Here is a 24,823-nt window from a genome sequence, read left to right on the forward strand (position 1 = left end):
GTGTATTAGTACACGCTAGCTAACAGGTGAAATCACAGTCTGGTGTGTGTGACAGGTCAGCATGTTGTTGTTGCGTACCGCCTCTCTCCGGCGTCTCTCCTGCTCGCGGCGGCGCGCCATCTCCCGCTGGTCGATAGCGGCCGCAGCGGGCGGGGGCGGAGCCTGCGGCTGTGGGGGCGGAGCCTGCGGGGAGCGAGTGGGCGGGGTGGAGGCCGGAGACGTGGCGGCCAGCGGTGGCTGTTGCTCCTGGCGACGGCGGCCATCTTCCTGCAACCGACGAGCCGGCTCCACGCTGTCATCGTCATCACCACGGTTACTGGATAAAACACACAAGTTTATACACTGATAACAGTTTATATACTTTAACAGTACTCACAATACTCTATACCATATTATATACACACTTAAGTCACTATACTATACTATATTATATTATATATATCTATATCTATAGACAGATAGATAGATATATATGGCAGCCTCTCCAGTAACTGGTGAAACGTGGTGTACATAGCGGTGTACATAGTGGTGTACATAGTTGCGGTGTACATAGCGGTGTACATAGCGGTGTACATACCGGTGTACATAGTTGCGGTGTACATACCGGTGTACATAGTTGCGGTGTACATAGCGGTGTACATAGCGGTGTACATAGTTGCGGTGTACATAGCGGTGTACATAGTTGCGGTGTACATAGCGGTGTACATAGCGGTGTACATAGTTGCGGTGTACATAGCGGTGTACATAGCGGTGTACATAGTTGCGGTGTACATAGCGGTGTACATAGCGGTGTACATAGTTGCGGTGTACATAGCGGTGTACATAGTTGCGGTATCGACCCCCCGGCTCCGTACCGTAGCTTCTCCTGCTCCCTCCTGATCTGCTCCGCCTGAGCCTTCAGCTGCTTCTCCCGCTCCTCCTTCTCTCTGGCGGCTCGTCTGAACTGCTCGAAGCTGTCGCTGGAGGAGCGCAGAGAGGAGGACGGCGTGGACTGAGACCTCTGAGCCAGGCTGGCCCACGGGCCCATGTTCTTCAGCTTCACCTCCTGGGGACACACAACGAGACACTGAACTACACAACGAGACACTGAACTACACAACGAGACACTGAACTACACAACGAGACACTGAACTACACAACGAGACACTGAACTACACAACGAGACTGAACTACACAACGAGACACTAAACAGCCACAAAGAGACACTAAACAGCCACAAAGAGACACTAAACAGCCACAACGAGACACTAAACAGCCACAGGTGATGGCGTGGGAACACACCTGAGTCTTCTTTGGAGCGACAGGTGTTTTGGGCTCTTGCTTGACTTTGAGGTCTTGCTGGGAGCAGAGTGCTGCCGGGGCTTCTGGGAGGCGGTGAGCGCCGCGGGAGCCGTCCAACAGCTTCAGGTCCGACCCTGAGGGCGAGAATGAGGATCAATTATGCTATGAACTATCAGCTTCATTCTGAAAAAAGGATATAGAATAACACAAGTATTAGAACTCAGTTGTGGTTCATACTTGAACACCATGAACTTTGAGAACTGCCCCCATATAGGTGCGAAGTTAAAACAGTTTTATTTGACCAACATGCTACAGCTAACTTTCATGAAGTGAGAACACGCTGAGCGTGTTAACATGAACCGCAGCTTGTGTTTCACCACAAGGAATATGTCTGCTGCTGGTGACTTCATGGGCGCGATGCAGCGCAGCGGGTTGAACCTGGTGGACTCACTGCGCTTGCCGTCGTGTTTGTGTGCGTCGTGCCGCGCCGCCGGGCTGAAGGACGGCAGGACCGGCGACAGGCAGGGTTTCTCTTCTTTGACCGCAACCAGCTGTGACCTCTGGTCCTACAGGAGGGAGGCCAGAAGAGACAGAGGCCAACGAGTTTATATGTGACTCCAGGAGATGAAGAACTCTCCAAGGTAGTTTATATGTGAGTCCAGGAGATGAAGAACTCTCCAAGTCTCAGGCAAAAACAACCAATAAGAGTATTGATAAGCGTACTAGTTTCTAAAGGTCCCCAAACCACAGACATCAATAGATAGGTTCAGACAGAGGTATGGATAGTTCAGACAGAGGTATGGATAGTTCAGACAGAGGTATGGATAGCTGAGACAGAGGTATGGATAGTTCAGACAGAGGTATGGATAGTTCAGACAGAGGTATGGATAGCTCAGACAGAGGTATGGATAGCTCAGACAGAGGTATGGATAGCTCAGACAGAGGTATGGATAGCTCAGACAGAGGTATGGATAGTTCAGACAGAGGTATGGATAGTTCAGACAGAGGTATGGATAGCTCAGACAGAGGTAGGGTAGTTCAGACAGAGGTATGGATAGCTCAGACAGAGGTATGGATAGCTCAGACAGAGGTATGGATAGTTCAGACAGAGGTATGGATAGTTCAGACAGAGGTATGGATAGTTCAGACAGAGGTATGGATAGTTCAGACAGAGGTATGGATAGTTCAGACAGAGGTAGGGTAGTTCAGACAGAGGTATGGATAGCTCAGACAGAGGTATGGATAGCTCAGACAGAGGTATGGATAGTTCAGATAGAGGTATGGATAGTTCAGACAGAGGTATGGATAGTTCAGACAGAGGTATGGATAGTTCAGACAGAGGTATGGATAGTTCAGACAGAGGTAGGGTAGTTCAGACAGAGGTATGGATAGTTCAGACAGAGGTATGGATAGCTCAGACAGAGGTATGGATAGTTCAGACAGAGGTATGGATAGTTCAGACAGAGGTATGGATAGTTCAGACAGAGGTATGGATAGTTCAGACAGAGGTATGGATAGTTCAGACAGAGGTATGGATAGTTCAGACAGAGGTATGGATAGTTCAGACAGAGGTAGGGTAGTTCAGACAGAGGTAGGGTAGTTCAGACAGAGGTAGGGTAGTTCAGACAGAGGTATGGATAGCTCAGACAGAGGTATGGATAGTTCAGACAGAGGTATGGATAGTTCAGACAGAGGTATGGATAGTTCAGACAGAGGTATGGATAGTTCAGACTGAGGTATGGATAGTTCAGACAGAGGTATGGATAGCTCAGACAGAGGTATGGATAGTTCAGACAGAGGTAGGGTAGTTCAAACAGAGGTATGGATAGTTCAGACAGAGGTAGGGTAGTTCAAACAGAGGTATGGATAGTTCAGACAGAGGTAGGGTAGTTCAGACTGAGGTATGGATAGTTCAGACTGAGGTATGGATAGTTCAGACAGAGGTATGGATAGTTCAGACAGAGGTATGGATAGTTCAGATAGAGGTATGGATAGCTCAGATAGAGGTATGGATAGCTCAGACAGAGGTATGGATAGCTCAGACAGAGGTATGGATAGTTCAGACAGAGGTAGGGTAGTTCAAACAGAGGTATGGATAGTTCAGACAGAGGTAGGGTAGTTCAAACAGAGGTATGGATAGTTCAGACAGAGGTATGGATAGCTCAGACAGAGGTAGGGTAGTTCAGACAGAGGTATGGATAGCTCAGACAGAGGTATGGATAGCTCAGACAGAGGTATGGTAGTTCAGACAGAGGTATGGTAGTTCAGAGAGAGGTAGGGTAGTTCAGATAGAGGTAGGATAGTTCAGACAGAGGTAGGGATAGCTCAGACAGAGGTAGGGATAGCTCAGACAGAGGTATGGATAGCTCAGACAGAGGTATGGATAGCTCAGACAGAGGTATGGATAGCTCAGACAGAGGTATGGATAGTTCAGACAGAGGTATGGATAGTTCAGATAGAGGTATGGATAGTTCAGATAGAGGTATGGATAGTTCAGATAGAGGTATGGATAGTTCAGATAGAGGTATGGATAGTTCAGATAGAGGTATGGATAGCTCAGACAGAGGTATGGATAGCTCAGACAGAGGTATGGATAGTTCAGACAGAGGTAGGGTAGTTCAAACAGAGGTATGGATAGTTCAGACAGAGGTAGGGTAGTTCAAACAGAGGTATGGATAGTTCAGACAGAGGTATGGATAGTTCAGACAGAGGTATGGATAGCTCAGACAGAGGTAGGGTAGTTCCGACAGAGGTATGGATAGTTCAGAGAGAGGTAGGGTAGTTCAGATAGAGGTAGGATAGTTCAGACAGAGGTAGGGATAGCTCAGACAGAGGTAGGGATAGCTCAGACAGAGGTAGGGATAGCTCAGACAGAGGTAGGGATAGTTCAGACAGAGGTAGGGATAGTTCAGACAGAGGTATGGATAGTTCAGACAGAGGTAGGGATACCTCCGATAGATGGATAGCTCTGATCGCGCTCATTGTAAGCTAAAAGGTAAAAAGGACCTTGTTGACTTGTGACTGTGGTTGTGGCTCACTCACGTGTTTCTTGGTCTGAGAAGGTGAGTGCTGTCCCATGGAATCAAACTGAGACATCTGAGGAGAATGTATCATCCGGGGAGACGAAGTCTCACGCAGGCAGCCTGGGAAACAGAAAACATTCCTATTAAACAACAGAGACACAGGCACACAAAACAAAAGAGACACAAACGACTCAATATGTGTCCCCTTGAATCGGCGGCTCTTGTTCTCGGTTAGGAGGCCTACGTGTCCGTCTTTGTGACGTAAAACCATTGTGTGAAGGCTCTCCATCAGGTACAGAAGTGCGTTACCTGTTGGGAATGGCTCCGCCTTGCTGCGAGGCGACGACTGCTGCTGAAGTTGCTGCATCGGCTGAACCTTCGGCTGCATCGGCTGAACCTTCGGCTGCATCGGCTGAACCTTCGGCTGCATCGGCTGAACCTTCGGCTGCAGCTGCTGAACCTTCGGCTGCATCGGCTGAACCTTCGGCTGCATCGGCTGAACCTTCGGCTGCATCGGCTGAACCTTCGGCTGCATCGGCTGAACCTTCGGCTGCATCGGCTGAACCTTCGGCTGCATCGGCTGAACCTTCGGCTGCAGCTGCTGAACCTTCGGCTGCAGCTGCTGAACCTTCGGCTGCAGCTGCTGAACCTTCGGCTGCAGCTGCTGAACCTTCGGCTGCATCGGCTGAACCTTCGGCTGCATCGGCTGAATCTTTGGCTGCATCGGCTGAACCTTCGGCTGCAGCTGCAAGGCCGCCGCCGCCCCCTTCTGCTGCTGCAACGGTGCCGCTGGAGGGAACGGTGCCGCTGGAGGGAATGGCTGCCGCATGTGGGCATGGCCTGAGCCGTGTCTCTGTGTCGAGGCGGGGCCGCTTGTGGTCACGGCCTGCGCCGACGGCACCAGCTGGGACGCGCCCTGCGCAGGCACATGCACGTGTGGCGGCTGCATTTGCGGCGTGGACCGAACCTGTAGCGACTGCAAGAAGCTGTGAACTTGGGCGAGGGGCGGCGTCTGGGAACCAGCGAGCGTCAGCTCCTCGTCGTCCTCCAGCAGGGCCTGGGGAGGTTGGGCCGAGAGGGTTCCCAGGATGCCGTGCAACGGTGGCGAAGGGACGCGGGGGCGGGGCTGTGGGAGAGGCAGCGAGGGCTGAAGCTGGGGGGAGGGGGTCAGAGGCAGGAAGGGCAGCGAAGATGGGGGGGGGGCCTGCGAGGGTTTGGGAGGAAGCGCCGCCGCTCGGTTGCTCGGCCTCGACGGTTGCTGCGGGAGAGCGTTGTGGATTGCTGCAACGAGAGACCAGAAGAGCTGGTTCAGGGTTCATGCACATCCTGCCCAGTGGACTTCCAGGACTTATATGGTGAAAAGTCATGGAAGTCCACTGGTCAGGATGTGTAAAAACCCTGTGAGAAGATCAACAATATTCACTCAAACATTTATTGAAAATCATAAAATGTACACGATGAATACCGAATCCTGAAGGAATATATATTATCCTAACACGAGGCGTACGCACCTGGAGACGGGGCGACGGAGTGTTGGTTAAGGAACAGGTGCGTCTCGGGGGCCGCGGCGGCGGCTTTGGGCTCGGCGTTGCACCGCGGCAGGTGAGGGTTCATGAACTGAGCCAGAGGATCGAACCCAGAGCCCATCAGCTGGGTCGAGTCCAGAGACGGGACAGGGGGGGGTTTGGACTGGAGCACCTGGGGCTGAGGCCGGGGGGGCACCGGACCGGCTGCGGTACTGAGGGACAGGTGGGGCAGCCGCTTGGGCTCCTTGATCGTCGGGATTTTCTTCTGCAGCTTGGGAACCAGCCCTGGAAGACGAAGGTCACTTTATTATATTCATCGTCATGAGCAGCGTACGACAGCAACAAACGAACCTGATGAAATATAGAATATGCTGAAGAACTGAAAACCTGTGCACTAACAGTAGTATAGTAGTAGTAGTATAATATAGTAGTAGCAGTAGTAGTAGTATAGTCAGAGTTGCCAAGTTTTTTTAAAAACCTTGCCGTGAGATTTTGTCAACGGGGGCGGGAGGCGGGCAGCATAGCCGGGCCAAACACAATAACGGGACCGCAGGAACCAGAACTATTCGTTACCATTCTCGGAGTCTTCACTGTCAGAGGAGTTGCTACTGCCTGAAGACGAGGATCCCGTCTTCATCTTCGTCACGGTCGTCATCTCCAGAGGCTTCTCTCCTGCAAACAAACAGGATCGGGCAGGATTGAGAACACATCGGTCCAGAGGGCAACCAACAGGAGGAGAGCTAGTAACGGTAGCAGCACAGCTAACGGAGAACCAGCAGAGGTTCACTTCAAGTACGTGATGTGTTCAGGCTCTGCTCAGTGAACATGAGTACTGGCTGAAGGTACACAATAACGTTCTCATGATGCAAATCATGCCTTCTACTCTAGTAATAATACACAGAAGTCCCTCAGGCTACTAAACACCAAACTGCCCCTTTAAGATCGGGGCGTGTTCGTTTCGTTGACATTTAAACTGACGGTCTTTTGTGTCGAAGCCGTGAGACGGGATGAACTCGTTGTTACGCATTTAATGACTGGAGGAACAAGACGTTCAGGGCTATGAGTCAGGATCCGTATTGCACAAACAGGAGGGCGGCATCACACTCACGGTCATGTACTTCTGGTCACATGTTAGACTGATCACATGTTCTACTGGGTACTGGAGGAGAAACTTTATTCATAACCTCCAACAAACCTACCTGACGGGGTCTTCTTCTTCTTCTTGAGGCAGCTGGAGACGTACTTCTCCAGCTCTCTTAGCGTGGAGGGCTTTAGCGTCTCGAAGTCGATCTCGATCTCGTCCGGGTTGGAGTTTTTCAGCGAGGGCTCTCGTGTCTGGATGATGTGCACCACGCGGCCCAGCTTGTCGCCGGGCAGCTTGTTGATGTCCAGGCTCAGCTGGCGCTTCTCCTCGTAGGACATGGGCTTGCCCCTGTCGGCGGACACGCCCCCAAACACATCTAGTGGGGGGGGATTTATAGCAGGTGGACACAAAGAAAAGAGCTCAAGTAGGGCTGGGCGGCACAGCCAAAAATTCATATGACGGTATTTTAGAAGAACATCTCTCCTCTCGTTCACGTACCCGGCTCATCTTCTGCCTCTAGCGAGGCCGAGGGGACGAGCGGCGTGGGACCGGGTGGCGGGGCGGCCGCCGGCCGGCTGGGTTTCACCGCTTCTTTCTTGCTGCGAATTGACAAAAAAAATAAACACACAATCAGATTAGCTCCGGGCCGCTAATGCGCTACGTCACTCGCCCCGCCTCCGGCACCACTTACCTGGGCTTCTTCCTCTCCTTCTTCACAACGATCGGCTCCTTGACGCTCTTGATCTTCTTGGAGGTCTGAAGCGTCGCAGAGGGGGGAGGGGCCTCCGCGGGCTCCTCCAACACCGCCACCGCCGCTGCTGCTGCCGCCATTTTCTTCTTGTGCTTCTCTTTCTTCTTCTCCTTTTCTTTCTTCTCCCTTTCCTTCTCCCTCTCCTTTTCCTTCTCCTTCTCTCTATCTTTCTCCTTCTTCTTGGGTTTGCTGGCCGGGGGCTGGGAGAGTGCCGCCAGCTGCTCGTGGACAGCTTTCAGCTGGAGGACAAAGACACACACACACAGACAGACACACACACTTGGTCTTAAGAGACGGAGAGATCTTGCTCGTGGCTCAGTCACCATGGCTCGGTGAGGGTCCACCCACCTCCCTCCCTCCATCCCTTCATTCATTTCTCATCCTCTCACCTGTTCCTGTAACTCGGCCAACCGGTGCTGCCGCTCGTGCTCCGAGTCGCCCCCCGAAGACTCCGACTCGGAGGAACTAGAACTGTCGTCTTCCGAGACGGCGGGAGGAGGCGGGGCTTGTCGGGCGGAAGGGGCGGGGTGGAGTGCCGACGACGGGGCGGGAGCAGGGGCGGGCTCCTCCGGCTCGTCCGGCATCTTGGCGAAACGCATCTCAAACACGTCCTGTTGGGGATGCAGGACGGTGAGCTCCACTAGGAACCAAACTGTGACTCTTACACCCGGGTATGAACCAAACTGTGACTCTTACACCCGGGTATGAACCAAACTGTGACTCCTAAACCCGGGTATGAACTGTTACTGCTGAGCACCATTACATCATACGATGCATCTGTAGTGGTTTAGCAGGGATCTTAATCTGGTTGTGGTTATAAGTAGAATCAGACTTCTTGATTACCTGTAATTTGCGTGCCATGCCAACCACATCGTGGTCGGGGGGGTTGTACTTGTAACAGTTGGAGAACATCATCCGGACATCTGATGCAAACTCCTGAGCGTCTCTGTACTGCCTGTTGTCAAGCTTTTTCTGGAGGGAGACAAACAAACAACAATAAAGTAAAAGCTCCGCGTTGCTGAAGGAAAGTTTCCTTCGTCTCAACGCAACTGCATCCATGAAACCAAATATTGATTCAACTAGCGTGAAGCTAAAATAACTCAGCAAAGAAACCTCTTTTCGACCGTATATTACCTGTAACATAACTTGTAACCCTAGGTAAGGTATGACTACGTGTTGGGTCGCCTCTCCAGGTGAATCACCTTGATGTTGCTGAGGTCCATGGGGTGCTTAATGATGTCGTGGTAGTCGTGGAGGCTGAGTGCTTTCACGTCGACGGGCTTGTAGAAGGGCCAGGCGTAGCCCACGTGTTTCTTGGACAGCATCTCTCTGACGAGGCGTGCGCAGTAGCGCAGCTGCTCCTGGCGCTTCTGGGTCGCCGTCCCCGGCGCCTCCAACCCGCCTCCCAGGTGGTGCTGGGAGTCTGGCTGCGACGTGTCCTTTTTGGGCGTCTTGGACGGGCGAATGCTCTCCCGCCGCGGCCGGGCCTCGGCGGAGACGGGCGAGCATTCGCTCAGCTGGTCGTTGGCCGTGGGCGTGGTGGTGTCCGCTTTCCTCTTCTGGCTCTTTCTTTGCTGTTGGAACAGATCGGATTAGAAGACCAGCTCATGAGGGAAAAACCGGGTTCTGAGGACAGAAAATCAATGTGCTAATCACTAACGGCTGCTCCTTACCTTGATGAGGGCGGGGGGGCTCTGCAGCATCGGGGCCGGGTGGAGGCCCGGGTGTGTCGGGGCTAAGTGGAGGCCCGAGTGTGTCGGGGCCGGGTGGAGGCCCAAGTGTGTCGGGGCTGGGTGGAGGCCCGGGTGGAGACCCGGGTGTGTCGGGGCTGGGTGGAGTCCAGGGTGTGACAGGGCCGGGTGGAGACCCGGGTGTGTCGGGGCTGGATGGAGGCCCGGGTGTGTCGGGGCCGGGTGGAGACCCGGGTGTGTCGGGGCTGGGTGGAGTCCAGGGTGTGACAGGGCCGGGTGGAGACCCGGGTGTGTCGGGGCCGGGTGGAGACCCGGGTGTGTCGGGGCTGGATGGAGGCCCGGGTGTGACGGGGCTGGAGGGGGTACAGACGTCGCGCCCTGGGCCAGCACGTCCGGTGTCGAGCGTGGGAACGGGGGGCCCAGGTGGGGTGCGTCGTGGGAGGCGGGCGTGGGCGGCACCCGTGGGGGCAGGGACAGGGACAGGGCGGGGGGGCCCTGAGGGGTGCGGGTCTGCGGCGCGGCCGAGGGGGAGGAGAAGCCCCGCGTGTGGGGGGTGGTGGAGGGCGACGACGAGTCCTGGCCTGAGTCCGACTTAGTGATCAGACCTGGAGGGAGGAAGAGGGAATCAAAACAAGCCACCTCAGCTCCGACCGCAAGGAGGCAGACCGGGGCCGCCGCCGGAGGAGCTGGTTGGCTGCCGTAGGTGACTGACATGTCAAAGCCCCTCCCGCCCACCACATCCTAAACCGGTACCTGGCTCCCGGCGGCCCCCGCGGCGTCCTTTTGTGACCACGGCGATCTCCGTCTCCTCCTGCGGCATCTCCGTGATCTTGTGGAGGAAGACCTTCTCCAGGGCCTCCGCCATCAGGACGATGTCATCACCGGGCTAAACGCACACGTAAACACACACAGTCACACATGAACACACACACACTGGCTGGGCGGTATGGCCAAAAATTCATGTCGCAGTATTTTGTAAGATTCTGGTGGTGACAGACCGGAAGTCACTTCCTGTTTTTTTATGAGTTTCCTGACAGTGTGAGCTGTACCCAGCCTGCAGTTTGGCGGTGTAATTTTATGAATGGATAATTATTAGTGGTACAAATTGTTGTTATTTTGCCTGTTAAAGAGCATTGGTTTTTAGCGTAACTTATAACCATGACTTAAGTTGTAACCATGTCTAAAGTTAGAACATAACTAAAGTTATAAGATTAACAGGTTTTTGAAATTTAAAACCGGGCACAACCCTAACACACACACACAGTCACACGTAAACACACACACCTTGTTGTAGATGTAGCAGTTGGTGAACATGGTGTTGAAGTCCTGGATGCACTCGTGGGCGTTCCAGTAGTAATGGTTCTCCAGACGTTTCTTGATGGTTCCCATGTCCATCGGGATCTTGATGATCTTGTAGTAATCCTTCAGGGAGGAACGTCTCGTTAGAAACTATAAAACTAGTCCTTCAGGGAGGAACGTCTCGAGAACGTCACGAGGGCGTGAAGCATGTCAACACTCACGGGCAGGCCGAGCTTGATGGCGTCTACGGGAGCCTGGAAGGGCCACGCGAATTGGTGCTTCCACAGCGTCTTCAGCACCTCTTTGAGCAGGAACTGAAACAAACAGAGCGGCGTCACAAAGGAGGCTATTGAACACACGGGTTTACAAGCAGAGGACTGGTACCTGCAGCTGGTTGGTCTGCCGTTTGGGGCGGGAGGGGTTCCATATTTCGGGCTGCGGGACGTTGAAGGCCAGGGCCGGGGGCCCGGAGGGGAGGCGCTGGCTGCCGCCGGCCTCCGGCCCGTCTCCCATAGCCGCCAGAGAGGACGGTTGCAGTGGCTGAGCCGGTAGTTTGAGCGGATAGGACATGGCGGGAGCAGTTGGGACGGGGGGCCGCCCTCACGCCATGACGGTCCTCACTCGGGTCTCTGAGGGGCGATAGGACCAGAACCACGACACGCATCATCACTAGTGTCACGGATTATAGTAATCCAATCACAGTGTCGCTAACGTTCACCATCACAGAGTCAATACAGGTCATTTCACTTGAATGTTGGACCGTATGTCTGGGCTTCATTTAGAATCAAAACAATCCACAAATTGGTGGTTAACGTTTGACAGAACAATCAGGATCAATAACTTTACATCTCGACTCTATGACTAAGACCAGCTAGTAGCTGAGAGGTGTGTGAGGCTTTATGGGGGAACGCACTGAACCTTGACCTTCAGCCTTCACCGTATCTAGAAGTCTTTTGATAGAGAAGCTCAAAGGTCATGACCAACAAAGAGCAGAGCTGCTCGCCTTCAGGCCGACATGTTCCTCCCCCAGTGCTGAACTTCTTCCACCAAAGAGCTAAGACATCCACCAAACTTAAATATGTCTTAGACATACAGCAAGTCATTTTCTGCTGCTTCGTGTCTCTCACTCTGAAGCTAACGTTAGCTCAGCTTGTTTCTCTGACAGTTTCAGATCCAGACATCTGACACAACTATACAACTGCTGTTAACAAGCTTCCAGACCTCTGTATCGCAAGACACTTCTACTGTACTACATCTCAGAGGTATTCATACTCTGTACTGTACTACAATTCACAGGTATTCATACTCTGTATTGTACTACAATTCAGAGGTAGATATTGTACTTGTACGATAGGTATCGTACTTTCATTGTATGGTACTGTATGACATGGTACATGTATGTACAGTTGGTATTGTACTCATACTGTAGGTATTGTACTTTATTGTACAGTATTGTACTCATGAGGTAGGCATTGTACTTTTATTCTCTGGTAGGTAATGTACATGTACGGTAGGTATTGTACTCGTGAGGTAGGTATTGTACTTTTATTCTTTGGTAGGTATTGTACTCGTGAGGTAGGTATTGTACATGTACAGTAGGTATTGTACTCGTGAGGTAGGTATTGTACATGTACAGTAGGTATTGTACTCGTGCAGTAGGTATTGTACAGTAGATATAGCAGTCGTGAGGTAGGTATTGTACTTTCTGTAGAAGCAGGAAATAAAAGGAGGAACAGGCCAGCACACATTAATTCAGCAGGAGTATGAACCCAAAAACATCCGGGTATAAAACATAGTACAGATCAGTACTTCTGAAACAGGACTCGTGTCGTGGAATATTGTCTCGTGTGGTATTTGTACTTTTACTGCAGTAACGTACGTGAATACTTCTTCAACCACCGACTGTCGTACATACACACTGATGTCGCAGCTGATTTAAATAAAACGACTCAACGTCACGTGACTTTGGCACGTAAATGAATTATTCCACAACACCTATCAGCCATCTTGCTCCCGTATGACGTAGCTCCCGGTAACGTGAACAGACTACCAAGCGTCGTGACTTTTACGTCACTTTCTCTCTTTAAATCACAAACCGTGAACATGAAGACGACCTGTATTCTTCCTCTTCCTCTAACCTTCCGCGTCAGATAGCCGCCATGTCCACTGACAGCTACGCACCTAAACGGCCTCTCAGAATACGACGTACGTACGTAACCTACGTACGTACGTCCCGTTCAGTCACGGGAGCTCCTGCGCCATCGCGCGTAAACTGCGCAGCCGCGAGGACGTAACTCGCGTCGCGAATTCGGCCTGCGGAGGCTACAAACAAACAGCCGAGCGGCTAGCTGCTTAGCTCGAGCGCGACCTGCGGCCGAACGCGCACGCCTGACAGCGCGAGCGCCACGCGGCCGCGAGTAGACACGGAAGACCGAGCAGCGAGAGGACACCCGGACCCGCCATTTTAAAACACACGCAAACAACAACAAAAGGGGAAACGTCGCTCTCGGGCGCCCGAACCGGCGCGAGGCCTGCGGGGGGAACAGCTCGCGCTCCGCTGGCAGAAGCGCATTGACAGCGCGCGCAAAATACGCCCCCCCGACGGCCACTGGGGCCGTTTCACCGGATCCCCGCGGCTCCCCGCCGCCGTCCGGTAAACCAATGGCCGCCGGAGGGAGGATTAGAGTCATGGCGTTACCTTCTTCGGTCGCCTGTCAGCGCTGCGCAGACCTTCCTCGCCCCAAATCCAGAACAAACAGTCCCGTTCGACGTCCGGTGGTGACGTCAGACGCACAGGAGGCAGGACGCAGGCTGTCAGCCGAAGTGACGTCACCCCCTCCCCTCCGAGTAACATCACGCAACATCGCCCAATGACGCAATGAAACATGTTTATCATGAAAATGATACATTGTTATTAAATGATTACTTTTTGCTGCATATGTGTATATACGTAGTTATGTTGTTATATGTATTGAAATGTATATATTTACGTAAAATCAGAGATAAAACATGTTGAGATCCTTTTTTCCTAAATAAATAAGTTGGATCATAATTTCTATTGAAACTGATTATGATCGAGATAAAACTACATGTGTTCATGATATATTTAAATACATCAGAACATATATGATGTTAAAGTTAAGACTTTAACATCCCGTAATAATAAGTCAAATCAGCGATAACTAGATATTTTATACATCATTTTAACGTTTGAGGTAACCTTGATATTTATTTTAACAGAACTCATACTAGCTGATATCACATTTAAAAAGGGACAATACTCTTGTTAAAAAGACACAAGATGAAATCTGAATGAAAACAGTGATTTATTGAACGGGTTTATTTCTTCACAGAGACGATAATAATGTCTAAATGCTAAATGTTCCAAACGGGTCCTGCAGGTGTGGCTCACCTGGGACGCTGCAGGAGCGCGACGGCCTCACATGATCCACAAAGAAGAAATGCCTTCACCGCAAAGAATAAAAAAGGCACAAGAAACAGAATCCAGGAAGAAAGAAATGATCTGAAGTTCATCAGCGACAACCTGCAGCCGGCGCTCGTTTTCACAGAGCCGAGCCTGAACGCATCGCAAAGTATTTAGTATGACGAATAAAAAGGAGAGGAGATGTGGGACAACAAGGGGGAGGAGTCAGACATGGGACAGCGTGTTATTTAATGAGGGGGAGGAGTCACTGCTAAAGTCATTCATCTTTCTTGTCTCCTTCCTCTTCCTCTCCCTCTGCTGCCTCGACTCCCTCCTCCTCCTCCTCTTCCTCGCCCAGCAGCGCCTCCTCGCCGACCTCGTCGTGCACCACGTATCCCTCCTCCTCTTCCTCCTCCACCTCAAACCCCTCCTCCTCCTCTTCCTGGTTCCCCTCCATCTTTTCCTCCTTTACGGCCATCGTTGCTGCTTCAGCTTCGCCCTCTAGTCCCGCCTCCTTCTCTAGCCCCGCCTCCTCCTCTAGTCCCACCTCCTCTAGTCCCGCCTCCTCTTCAGCCGCCGGCCCCTCCTCCATCTTTTCCTCCTCTACGGCTGCAGCAGTTGTTGTGGTGGTCTCTGCTGCTTCATCGTGACGGCCTTCCTCTTCCTCCGGCGCCGTCTCGCTGGTCAGCTCCAGCTCCGACACGTCCATCACCATGGAGTCCTCTGGGTCGTCATGGTTACCGGTGAATGGGTTCTCTCCCTGCCGGGGACAAAGAACTTTAGAACACACCCCTGAAGCCTACCGGCAGCGAACGCACCACGAGGCGTCTGTAAAGGCAGTGACAGTGAACGCACCACGAGGCGTCTGTAAAGGCAGTGACAGTGAACGCACCACGAGGTGGCTGTAAAGGCAGTGACAGTGAACGCACCACGAGGCGGCTGTAAAGGCAGTGACAGTGAACGCACCACGAGGCGGCTGTAAAGGCAGTGACAGTGAACGCACCACGAGGCGTCTGTAAAGGCAGTGACAGTGAACGCACCACGAGGTGGCTGTAAAGGCAGTGACAGTGAACGCACCACGAGGCGGCTGTAAAGGCAGTGACAGTGAACGCACCACGAGGTGGCTGTAAAGGCAGTGACAGTGAACGCACCACGAGGCGGCTGTAAAGGCAGTGACAGTGAACGCACCACGAGGCGGCTGTAAAGGCAGTGACAGTGAACGCACCTTGAGGCGGCTGTAAAGCCCGTGACAGTGAACGCACCTTGAGGCGGCTGTAAAGCCCGTGACAGTGACAGTGAACGCACCTTGAGGCGGCTGTAAAGCCCGTGACAGTGAACGCACCTTGAGGCGGCTGTAAAGCCCGTGACAGTGAACGCACCTTGAGGCGGCTGTAAAGCCCGTGACAGTGAACGCACCTTGAGGTAGACCTCCAGCTTCTTGCCGATCAGCTTGTGGTTCAGGATGCTGCGGGCGACGGACAGACTCGCCCTCTTGGACTGCTCCATCACCCTCTTGGGCCACAGAACACAAAGCAGATTAGTAGGAATCCTTAAGACAACGTTATGCTAAGCTAAGCTAGCCTCGCCGCTACCTTCCTGTTGTAGTTGTGGTCTGGAGACTTGACGTGCTTCTGGATGAGGTGCGGCTGCATCGGGATGAACAGGTCGCATGCGGCGCAGTGAGCGGCCTCCACCTTCCTCATGAAGTGCTCCATACCCAGATCTATGAGGAGCGGCCATGTTCATCCATGTACGAATACATACAAACACATACAAACATATGATGTACTCTCTCTTACCCCTGGTGAGGTCCTGCTCCTTGTACACCTGACAGATTGCAGCACTGTGGTTTTCCAGCTGGCCGACTCGCTGGTCCGTCTTCTTAAACTTGTTCTGCAGATACTCCTAAACAACAACAACAACAACAACAACACAAAGTCTGTATCACACTGCAGGTCACAGACTCACACACATTTAGAAATAAATCAATAGAAATCATTATATTCCTTTTTAGGAAAATGCTTACTTCTTTTTCTTGAAAACACACACACACACACACACACACACACACACACACACACACACACACCTGCAGGAAGTCCGTGGTGGGCTTGGACAGCTGGCCTGACAGGAACTTGAAGTGGTCCTTGTGGAAGCGGCTGTCCAGGTGAGTCTCCATCTCCTCTTTGTAGAAGGAACGGAACTTACAGACGGAGCAGGCAAACATCACCCTGGATGAGGAGGAGGAGGAGGAGGAAGAGTGGGAAGAGGGGGAAGGAGGAGGGGCAGGAGGAAGAAGAGGAGGAGGAGATCTTTACATACTCTACATTTCATGGACAAATACATCTTTAGTCTCAATGCAAAGAAACAACAGAATGAAGTCCAGTAAACCTGCTGGTACACCAGCACCTCCTCCCTGCTCCTCCTCTAGTAAACCTGCTGGTACACCAGCACCTCCTCCCTGCTCCTCCTCTAGTAAACCTGCTGGTACACCAGCACCTCCTCCCTGCTCCTCCTCTAGTAAACCTGCTGGTACACCAGCACCTCCTCCCTGCTCCTCCTCTAGTAAACCTGCTGGTACACCAGCACCTCCTCCCTGCTCCTCCTCTAGTAAACCTGCTGGTACACCAGCACCTCCTCCCTGCTCCTCCTCTAGTAAACCTGATGGTACACCAGCACCTCCTCCCTGCTCCTCCTCCCTCTCCGAGTGCAGAAGGAGGAGCTAAATGCTTGCAGAGGTCAGTGTTTGGACCCGGAGGTGCCGTCAGTGTCCAGATGAGTCTGTGTATTTCTGATTGGTTGTAGGAGCCTCACCTCTCCAGGAAGCCCCGCCTCTTCCTCATCTTGGGGTGCTTGTCCTGACTTTGGGTCGGCGTCTGTTTGTCCTGTTGACTCTCCTCCTCCTCCTCCTCTTCTTCCTCCTGTTGTTGTTGTTGTTGTGGTGGTGGTGAATCTGAGCACAAAGAACGAGCGGTGAGGCAAGATGGCCACCAGAGGGTTCTGCTGGGTTCTGCTTGGTTCTGCGTGAGGAGCAGCTGATGACAGACTGCATCCTGTGGCCGAGCTCACCTTGACCTCCGGCTGCTGCAGCAGTGGCCTCCTGTTGAAACACACACTTTAGTTTCACAGAAACCTGCAGGTCCGACCCGCAGACACACGTCACCGCGTGACCAGCTGTCAACATCACCGTACGGCATCAACTTCCTGTCGCTCAGCGGGAGCGCAGGAGGTGAAGGCGCCGCCGTGAACTTGAGGAGGACTTCACGTTCACGCGACAACAAAACTCATTTTGAAGAATCAGAATCCACTCACCGCCTTCGGTTCCCCGTCATCGCCGTTCTTCTCCGCTGGCGCTGGAACAAAAGTTTTAAAAAAATCATCAGTTGTTGTAAGCATGCATGTATACATATTGTCACACTCTCCCTCACACACACACACACACACACACACACACACACACACACACACACACACACACACACACACACACACACACACACACACACACACTAGTTGAAGTACCCTGAGTGGCGTCGGCCTCTGCGCTCTCCGTCCGGTTCATCTTGGACTCTGGCTCGTCGGCGGCCGTGAGCATCTGCTTCCTCTTCTTCTGGACGTCCCGCGGCGGCTTCACCTGCTGCAGCGCACACGTCAACACCTGCGGCGACGGCAACGCGGGCAACACAACCACATTCTGCACTCAACGCCGCTCAGAGGCAACTCGTCAGCAAGAGCTGCTGTGTGTTCCAGTCTTAAGACCGAGGCCAAAGAGAGGAGAGCGAGACTCAAACCCACAGAGGGAAGCACTCTGGGCCCTCGCTTGCTTTTAGCACTCTGGGCCCTCGCTTGCTTTTAGCACTCTGGGCCCTCGCTTGCTTTTAGCACTCTGGGCCCTCGCTTGCTTTTAGCACTCTGGGCCCTCGCTTGCTTTTAGCACTCTGGGCCCTCGCTTGCTTTTAGCACTCTGGGCCCTCGCTTGCTTTGACTGTAGTAAAAAGTGGGAGGGGTTTAGTGAGCACATTAAATAAGAGCTGGCCCCTTCAGCAGTGGTTATTTGCAACAGGAGGGAATGGGAGAGGGGCTCTCGTTTGGCCGGAGGTACTTACTTTGTTGAGGGGTCTCTTGCGGCCCCGCTGGCGGCCGGCCCGCGGGCCGCCTCCAAAGTGCCTCCCGGGGAAGTCGTGAGGCCCTCGGGGGGCGGGGCCCTGATGGAAGCCCCCGGTCTCGGGGTACATGCGGTTGGACAGGAGGGATGGGAGCTTTCCTCTACCACCTCCAGGAGAGCGGCCGCGGTGGGACTGGCCACCGCTGCCGCCGCCCCGCCCGCCGCCGCCTCCGCCTAGAGGAGTGGGCTCGGACCTGCGGCTTCCAAAGCCTCCTCCGCCTCCTCCGCCTCCTCCGCCAGCTCCTCGACCCCCGGCACTGCCACCCCTTCGGGGGGACCGCCGGCCCGCTCCGGGCCATCCTCCGCCTCCAGAGCCTCCTCCCTGGCCACTGTTGAAGGACTCCCTCATATTCTGTCGCATCTTAGCGACTCCATAGGAGGAGGCGGGGCTGTCAAAGCCGCCTCCCCCTCCTCCGCCGCCCCCTAGCCCAACGCCCCCTCCGAAGCCGGAGCCGCCTCGCTGACTCAGCAGCATGTTGTCCTCGCGGCCGTCGCCATAGCCGTAGCTACCGCCGCCGCCGCCAGATCTGTAGAGATCTCGGGAGGAGGCGAGCGCGGAGGAGCGCGAGTCGAAGGACTCGTAGTGGTCGTACCTGCGGGGGGGGAGGAGGGAGAGGGTTGGTAGGGACCAGCAGAGACCAGCAGAGACCAGCAGAGAAAGGGAGGCAGTCGGGTTTGGGATTTCTCCACCCGCTGGTCCTTCTCCTCCGCCGGCTCGCTTCCCCTCGTCAGCTGCACTTCAGAACCCGGTCCGGACATTGATGATCCAAATCAAGTGAACACTGGTGGTCTGGCGTATAAAACATAGCTCTCTTATGGTTACGTTTACAGAAGCTCGAACCACCTCGTTCAGACTGGACGCTGCAGATTAAAAAAGGAAATGCAGTTTCTTAGGCCGAGAGCCGAGCACAGACGGGACCGGGGTCCGTCAGAACCGGCAGCTGGTCTTTGGTAAACACATCGGCCCGACCGGCCTTCGAGAATCAAACTCCAGCGAACGCCAGCGAGTTCTCCTCTCTGGCGCCGCCTGGAGCCAGAACACAGTGGGGTCACATGGAGGAGAGCGGCGTGGGAACAGATGGAGACAAAGAGGTGGAGATGGACCGGCTTCACGTGTGAGGGTGAGGTCATGCACTTCCACACGGCCGAGGCGTTTAAAGGAACCACAACAACGTTCTCTTCCCAATCGGAGCTCGCGGAGCTCGAAGCTTCGGCAGAATGCGAGCGGCTTGTTGGTTTAAGCTAACCGACCGCTAACTGACCGCTAACCGACCGCTAACCGACCGCTAACCCTTAAAGCTACTGGGTCGGTGCCTGGAGGAGTCGTGTTTCTGGTTCATTATCGCTACGGTGAATGAAAGCTACTTCCTGGAGACGCGAAGCCGAGCTGCCGAGTCTCCATGAGAGAAACAAACCCAGCGGCTCTTCTGTTTAACATGAAGTCTGTGAACGCATCGCCAGGTTAACTATGAATATCATAATATACACGTGTGCAGCCGAGGGATGAAGCGTGTAGCATTAAATGTGTGGCATGAAGCGTGTAGCATTAAACGTGTGGCATGAAGCCTGTAGCATTAAACGTGTGGCATGAAGCGTGTAGCATTAAACGTGTGGCATGAAGCGTGTAGCATTAGACATGTGGCATTAAGCGTGTAGCATTAAACGTGTGGCATTAAGCGTGTAGCATTAAACGTGTGGCATGAAGCGTGTAGCATTAAACAAGTGGCATGAAGCGTGTAGCATTCAACAAGTGGCATGAAGCGTCTAGCATTAAACGTGTGGCATGAAGCGTGTAGCATTAGACATGTGGCATTAAGCGTGTAGCATTAAACGTGTGGCATTAAGCGTGTAGCATTAAACGTGTGGCATGAAGCGTGTAGCATTAAACAAGTGGCATGAAGCGTGTAGCATTCAACAAGTGGCATGAAGCGTGTAGCATTCAACAAGTGGCATGAAGCGTGTAGCATTCAACAAGTGGCATGAAGCGTCTGGCATTCAACATGTGGCATGAAGCGTGTAGCATGAAACATGTGGCATGAAGCGTGTAGCATTTACATGTAGCATATGGCATAAAACATGTAGCATTAACGTGTAGCATGAAACATGTGGCATTAAACATGTAGCATGAAACAGAGAGAAAGGGGGCGTGGCTACCTGTCGGCCCGGGTCCCTTTCAGTCCGCCCTCCAGCTGGGTCAGCATGTCCAGCCGCTGGTTGATCTTAGCGATGACGGCATCCGCGTTGGTGCCGGTGGACGAGAGCAGCGACGCTCCAGAAAGGCCTCTCTTCATGTGGCCGCCGCCGCCTCCTCCTCCACCGCCTCCTCCTCCACCGCCTCCTCCTCCACCGCCTCCTCCTCCACCGCCTCCGCCTCCTCCATAGCCCCCGAGCCCGGACGTGGAGTCTTTATAGCCCCCCCCATACAGGTCAAAGCCACCAGAACCTGACAAGGAATCAAACAACATAAACTCCAAGAACAGAAAACAGAACCTCATTAAGCCTTAAGGAACCTATAAAACCTATGGAACCGAAGGAACCTAAGGTGTTCTGATCAAAGTTTACAAGAGAATAAAATATAATAGTATAAACATGTAACAAGGTAAAGAGCAACAAGAGCAAAGAGGTAAACAAATACATAAAGTGTACGAGAAGGGATGCTAACGGTATACAAAAGTACACAGTAGTAGTATAAAGTGTGTAGTAGTACATAGTGTGTATTAGTACACTCCTCACCTCTGCTGCCAGACCCGCCCCCCCAGCTGGAATAACCTGCAGCACAGAATACATGACGTCATCGTAATGCACGGAACCTTAAAGTACTGTTGTTGTTTACTGTTGTTACGGTTTAATGTGTATCTTTACTGACATTTACTACGAGCAGAACCCGGTTCTGTAGGGTTCTACAGGTCATGATCAGAACCTGGTTCTCTAGGGTTCTACAAGTGATTATTAATGTTACAACACGTCAGCCATTTTATTACTAAAAGTATTTTTTCTCCACACTGACTATTTCAACAGAAGGGCTCATTTAAGCCGCCAAGCATCGTTAGCATAGCAATAGCCTAGTGGATAAACCTAGCTTACTTTACGCGAAGCTAACGAGCGGAAGTGTTATAAACGGTTCTTTCCGTTTGTTCAGACGTGAATTCATTAACTACAATAACTCTTGTTCTTTCACTAAATGACCGCAAATAGCAGCTGAATGACACGCTAGCAGCTAGCGGCGAGCTAACCCGTCTTTGTTAGCAGCTAACCGCTAGCAGGATGTTTCCCCGGCAACAAAGACTCATAAACGAGACCGCGGTGGTGCGCGCGCAGCGCAGGTGTGTTCGGTACCTGAACCGTAGCTCCTGCCGTCCATGGTGCCGCGCCGCGAGTCCGATCCAAACGGGTCAAAGGTCCGGAACTGTTCGCAGCTCCTTCAGGTCGAGATCCAGAGACGAGATGTCCCGATGCCGGAAAATGTCACGTGACCCCCCCAGGGCCTCGTGACGTCACCGCGTAACATAATATATCTAAACTAAATTAAACAATGGGTTAAGGTGATCACATTATTTAACCCTAACTCCAGATATTTATATATATATATATATATATATATATATATATATATATATATATATATATATATATATATATATATATATATATATATGAAAAACATATTTTGTTGCATGTTTGTTATCTTTGATTGACAAACATTTGTTTATTGAGTTACTTACACAAGCTCAAGGGGAACTGTTCCTTTGTTACTTTCCTACTTCGGGAGCCAGCAGCTCATATCTGAACCTGAAGATGAAAAAACACTCAGAGAGGCAGAGGAAGTTGAACCCTCCTCCTCCTCTTCCTCCTCCTCCTCCTCCTCCTGAACCCTGGACCTTATCCCTGGACCGGAACCCTTGGACCTGAACCCTGGACCTGAACCCTGGACCAGCTCTCGTTGAGGCTCCGGAGCGTCTGGACACGAGTACTATGATGTGTGTGTGTGTGTGTGTGTGTGTGTGTGTGTGTGTGTGTGTGTGTGTGTGTGTGTGTGTGTGTGTGTGGCGTGTGGCACGTGTGATTTTGATGTTCCGGTCTACTTGTTCCATCAGGAGTTCCTCAGGGCTCTATACTGGGTCCTGACTGGTTCTCCTCCTCCTCTTTCTGGTTGAGAGCCAAACATGGTCTTGTACTTGTGAGTGAAGGAAGGAAGGAAGCGAGGGAGGAAGGAGGCGAGAGAGAAAGCAGAGAGTGGACGATGGGGGAGAGGAGGAGTAATGTAATGAAGGGAAGAAGCAAACAGAAGATAAAAAAGAAAGAAACAAGAATGTTTATAGGAGAAAGAAATGGAAGGAGGCAAGGAGAGGTAAGAAGGAGAGGGATCTTTCTCGTCCTTCATCTTCTCTTCAGCCTTGTCCTCCTCCATTCTCCTCTTCATCCTCATCTTCTTCGTCCTTTATCTCTTCATCATCCACCTATTCCTCCTCCATCTCTTCTTCATAATGATCATGTTCCCTAGATCAAATGTTTATCGGACTATTCCTATGCTAAGCTAAACAGATGTTTACGCTAGATAGAAGTCTACGCTTCATGTGTTAAAGCTGCATTCTCTCTCCAGACCACCAGGGGGCGACTCCTCTGGTTGTATAGAAGTCTATGCTTCATGTGTTAAAGCTGCATTCTCTCTCCTGACCACCAGGGGGCGACTCCTCTGGTTGTATAGAAGTCTACGCTTCATGTGTTAAAGCTGCATTCTCTCTCCTGACCACCAGGGGGCGACTCCTCTGGTTGTATAGAAGTCTATGCGTCCTCAAATCAACCATGTGGTTGACGTCACTTTCCTCTCTTTCAGGAGCCGACTCTTCGTGGCGGTCTGGAGGGCGGAGCTTCACTGCAGGGTCCTTCAGTTTACCTGCCGAGGCCGTGCAGCTTCCCCTCCTCCGTGTTCATTGGTCAGAACGGAGACGGCCAGTTGTCACCTGAGCCCTCATTGGACGGTCAGCTGGCCTGCGGTTGGATGAAGGTGAATATTTAAAACCAATGCACACTTGTCTCAGTATGTGTACTGGGCTTCTGTTGCAACAGGAAGTCATCGCCACAAACAGCCAATCAGATTCTTTAATGATGTTTGGAATGTATAGTAACAAGCTAGCGTTAGCCTATAGAGGAACCAATAAATGACATGAAATAGAATAGTCAGCCTGCGTTGATCAATACATTGGACTGCAGTTGTCGCTCTGCCCACCAGGTGGTGCTAACAGCATCTCTCCTTACATTTTTATGCTAAATTTACATGTTTATGCTAAATTTACATTTTTATGCAAAAATTACATTTTCATGCAAAAATTATATTTTATTCAGAAATTTCATTTTTATGCAAAATTTACATTTTTATACTAAATTTTCTTTTTTTGCAAAAATTACATTTTTATGCAAAAAATGATATTTTATTCAAAAATTACATTTTTATGCTGAATTTACATTTTTATGAAAAAAAATTATGCAAAAATTATATTTTATTCTGGGTGAATGGGCCCCGTCAGCTACATGTGAAGAGGCCCATAAAGGATCCGATCGGTTCCACGTTCAACAGCTGGAATGTGTTTGGACGTTTCAGGTATAAAATGCTGATTCACATCCGCACTCACACCAAAGAGAAACCGCACCGCTGCCCCACCTGCAGCAAGATACACACCCACTGCCACACAGGTGAGGCCCGAGGTCATCCTCTGTGTCCCATGGCGAGGGAGGGAGACAGGGAGGGACGTTTGGCCTCGATTGAGCTCCAGTTAAGCCCCGCCTTCTTTTGTTTGCTTTGTGACTTCCTGACAAAGAGTTGAAATTTAAAACCTTCTCTTGTTTCTCTTGTTACCTGCTGTTTTATTCCCAGTTGCATTCTTTGTTTTGTGGAAGAGTGAAACCAAACGCCCGAAGGACCTGAAACCTTTTCCTTTCTTTCTGTGTCTTCTTCATTTCCTCTTAACCAGAAACATGGAGACTGATGTTTACACATCAACAACATCTCCCATGTTTTTCACTAGAACAACATTATCAAACAGCCTCGCGGCTGCAGAGACACACTGGTGTAGTTGGGTTTGGCCTTTAGAGCACAGGGCTGGAGACAGGATGGTTTCCTTGTGGTTAAAAGTTCTTCAACAAAGTAACGACGAGATGAAACACCATGCAGAGAGTCACTCAACGCCAAACGGAGACTTCCTGTCAGTCACGGCTGCTTTATATCGACACTGTGATGCAGTTATTGATGAAGTCATTGATCCCTTCTCGATCCAGGAGAGAAACCCTACGTCTGTCCCTACGACGGCTGCACGGAGCGCTGCTCCAACTCCAGCGACCGCTTCAAGCACTGCGTGTACAGGCCGCACGGCTGCAAGCTGATTGGCTGCCTGAAGCGCTACACCGACCCCAGCTCGCTGCGCAAGCACGTCAAGGCCCACGGCCACTTCCTGTCGCCGCCGCCGCCACCGCCACTGCCACCGCCACCGCCACCGCCACCTCCGGGCCCCCTGGGGGCTCCGGTCTGCACGGCGCCCACCGCCTCCTCCTCCCTGGAGGCGCTCTCCTCGGGGGCCGCTCGCC

The 24,823-nt window shown here is 52.0% G+C and overlaps 2 protein-coding genes across 3 annotated transcripts in view; both read right to left on the reverse strand.

The window, feature by feature from the left end:
• The window catches only part of LOC137802024 (bromodomain-containing protein 4-like), a 14,004-nt gene extending 566 nt beyond the window's left edge, over positions 1-13,438 (reverse strand). Inside the window, exons 1-20 of one of the 2 annotated variants that reach the window (XM_068599535.1) lie at positions 13,354-13,438; positions 11,040-11,284; positions 10,877-10,969; positions 10,641-10,778; positions 10,110-10,242; positions 9,339-9,961; positions 8,868-9,239; positions 8,509-8,637; positions 8,055-8,276; positions 7,606-7,904; positions 7,413-7,513; positions 7,030-7,290; positions 6,404-6,502; positions 5,816-6,115; positions 4,614-5,585; positions 4,324-4,424; positions 1,733-1,847; positions 1,282-1,415; positions 855-1,045; positions 79-316 (exon numbers count right to left, since the gene is read on the reverse strand). In XM_068599535.1, the coding sequence (XP_068455636.1) occupies positions 79-316; positions 855-1,045; positions 1,282-1,415; positions 1,733-1,847; positions 4,324-4,424; positions 4,614-5,585; positions 5,816-6,115; positions 6,404-6,502; positions 7,030-7,290; positions 7,413-7,513; positions 7,606-7,904; positions 8,055-8,276; positions 8,509-8,637; positions 8,868-9,239; positions 9,339-9,961; positions 10,110-10,242; positions 10,641-10,778; positions 10,877-10,969; positions 11,040-11,225 (4,707 nt within the window). In that variant the 5' untranslated portion in view covers positions 11,226-11,284; positions 13,354-13,438. Of the gene's footprint in view, positions 1-78; positions 317-854; positions 1,046-1,281; positions 1,416-1,732; positions 1,848-4,323; positions 4,425-4,613; positions 5,586-5,815; positions 6,116-6,403; positions 6,503-7,029; positions 7,291-7,412; positions 7,514-7,605; positions 7,905-8,054; positions 8,277-8,508; positions 8,638-8,867; positions 9,240-9,338; positions 9,962-10,109; positions 10,243-10,640; positions 10,779-10,876; positions 10,970-11,039; positions 11,285-12,751; positions 12,900-13,353 lie in introns of those variants that run through there. The other variant, XM_068599536.1, reaches the window with a different exon arrangement.
• Positions 13,439-13,957: 519 nt separating this feature from the next.
• On the reverse strand, positions 13,958-21,690 carry akap8l (A kinase (PRKA) anchor protein 8-like). The gene is made up of 14 exons (XM_068599572.1): positions 21,581-21,690; positions 20,978-21,013; positions 20,607-20,687; positions 20,399-20,567; positions 18,186-18,837; positions 17,602-17,716; positions 17,392-17,432; positions 17,149-17,179; positions 16,894-17,032; positions 16,169-16,310; positions 15,879-15,984; positions 15,672-15,802; positions 15,496-15,591; positions 13,958-14,839 (listed from the first exon to the last, which is right to left on the reverse strand). Exons 1-14 carry the CDS (start codon positions 21,603-21,605, stop codon positions 14,357-14,359), a joined length of 2,247 nt encoding a protein of 748 aa, XP_068455673.1. The 5' UTR covers positions 21,606-21,690; the 3' UTR covers positions 13,958-14,356.
• Between the last annotated feature and the right edge of the window lie 3,133 nt (positions 21,691-24,823).

Source organism: Clinocottus analis, unplaced genomic scaffold, assembly GCF_023055335.1.
Source record: "Clinocottus analis isolate CAN_PGR_092001 unplaced genomic scaffold, fCliAna1.0.p SCAF_48, whole genome shotgun sequence".
Classification (NCBI taxonomy): Eukaryota; Metazoa; Chordata; class Actinopteri; order Perciformes; family Cottidae; genus Clinocottus; species Clinocottus analis.

What these genes read in the sequence shown, in the direction of transcription:
- akap8l (XM_068599572.1), bottom strand. Translation starts at nt 21,605, where the DNA reads ATGGACGGCAGGAGCTACGGTTCAG. An exon ending in CGGCAGGAGCTACGGTTCAG is followed by an intron (nt 21,014 to 21,580) that starts GTACCGAACACA and finishes TCTGTGCTGCAG; the next exon opens with GTTATTCCAGCTGGGGGGGC. An exon ending in AGGCGGGGCTTCCTGGAGAG is followed by an intron (nt 16,311 to 16,893) that starts GTGAGGCTCCTA and finishes CTCCTCATCCAG; the next exon opens with GGTGATGTTTGCCTGCTCCG.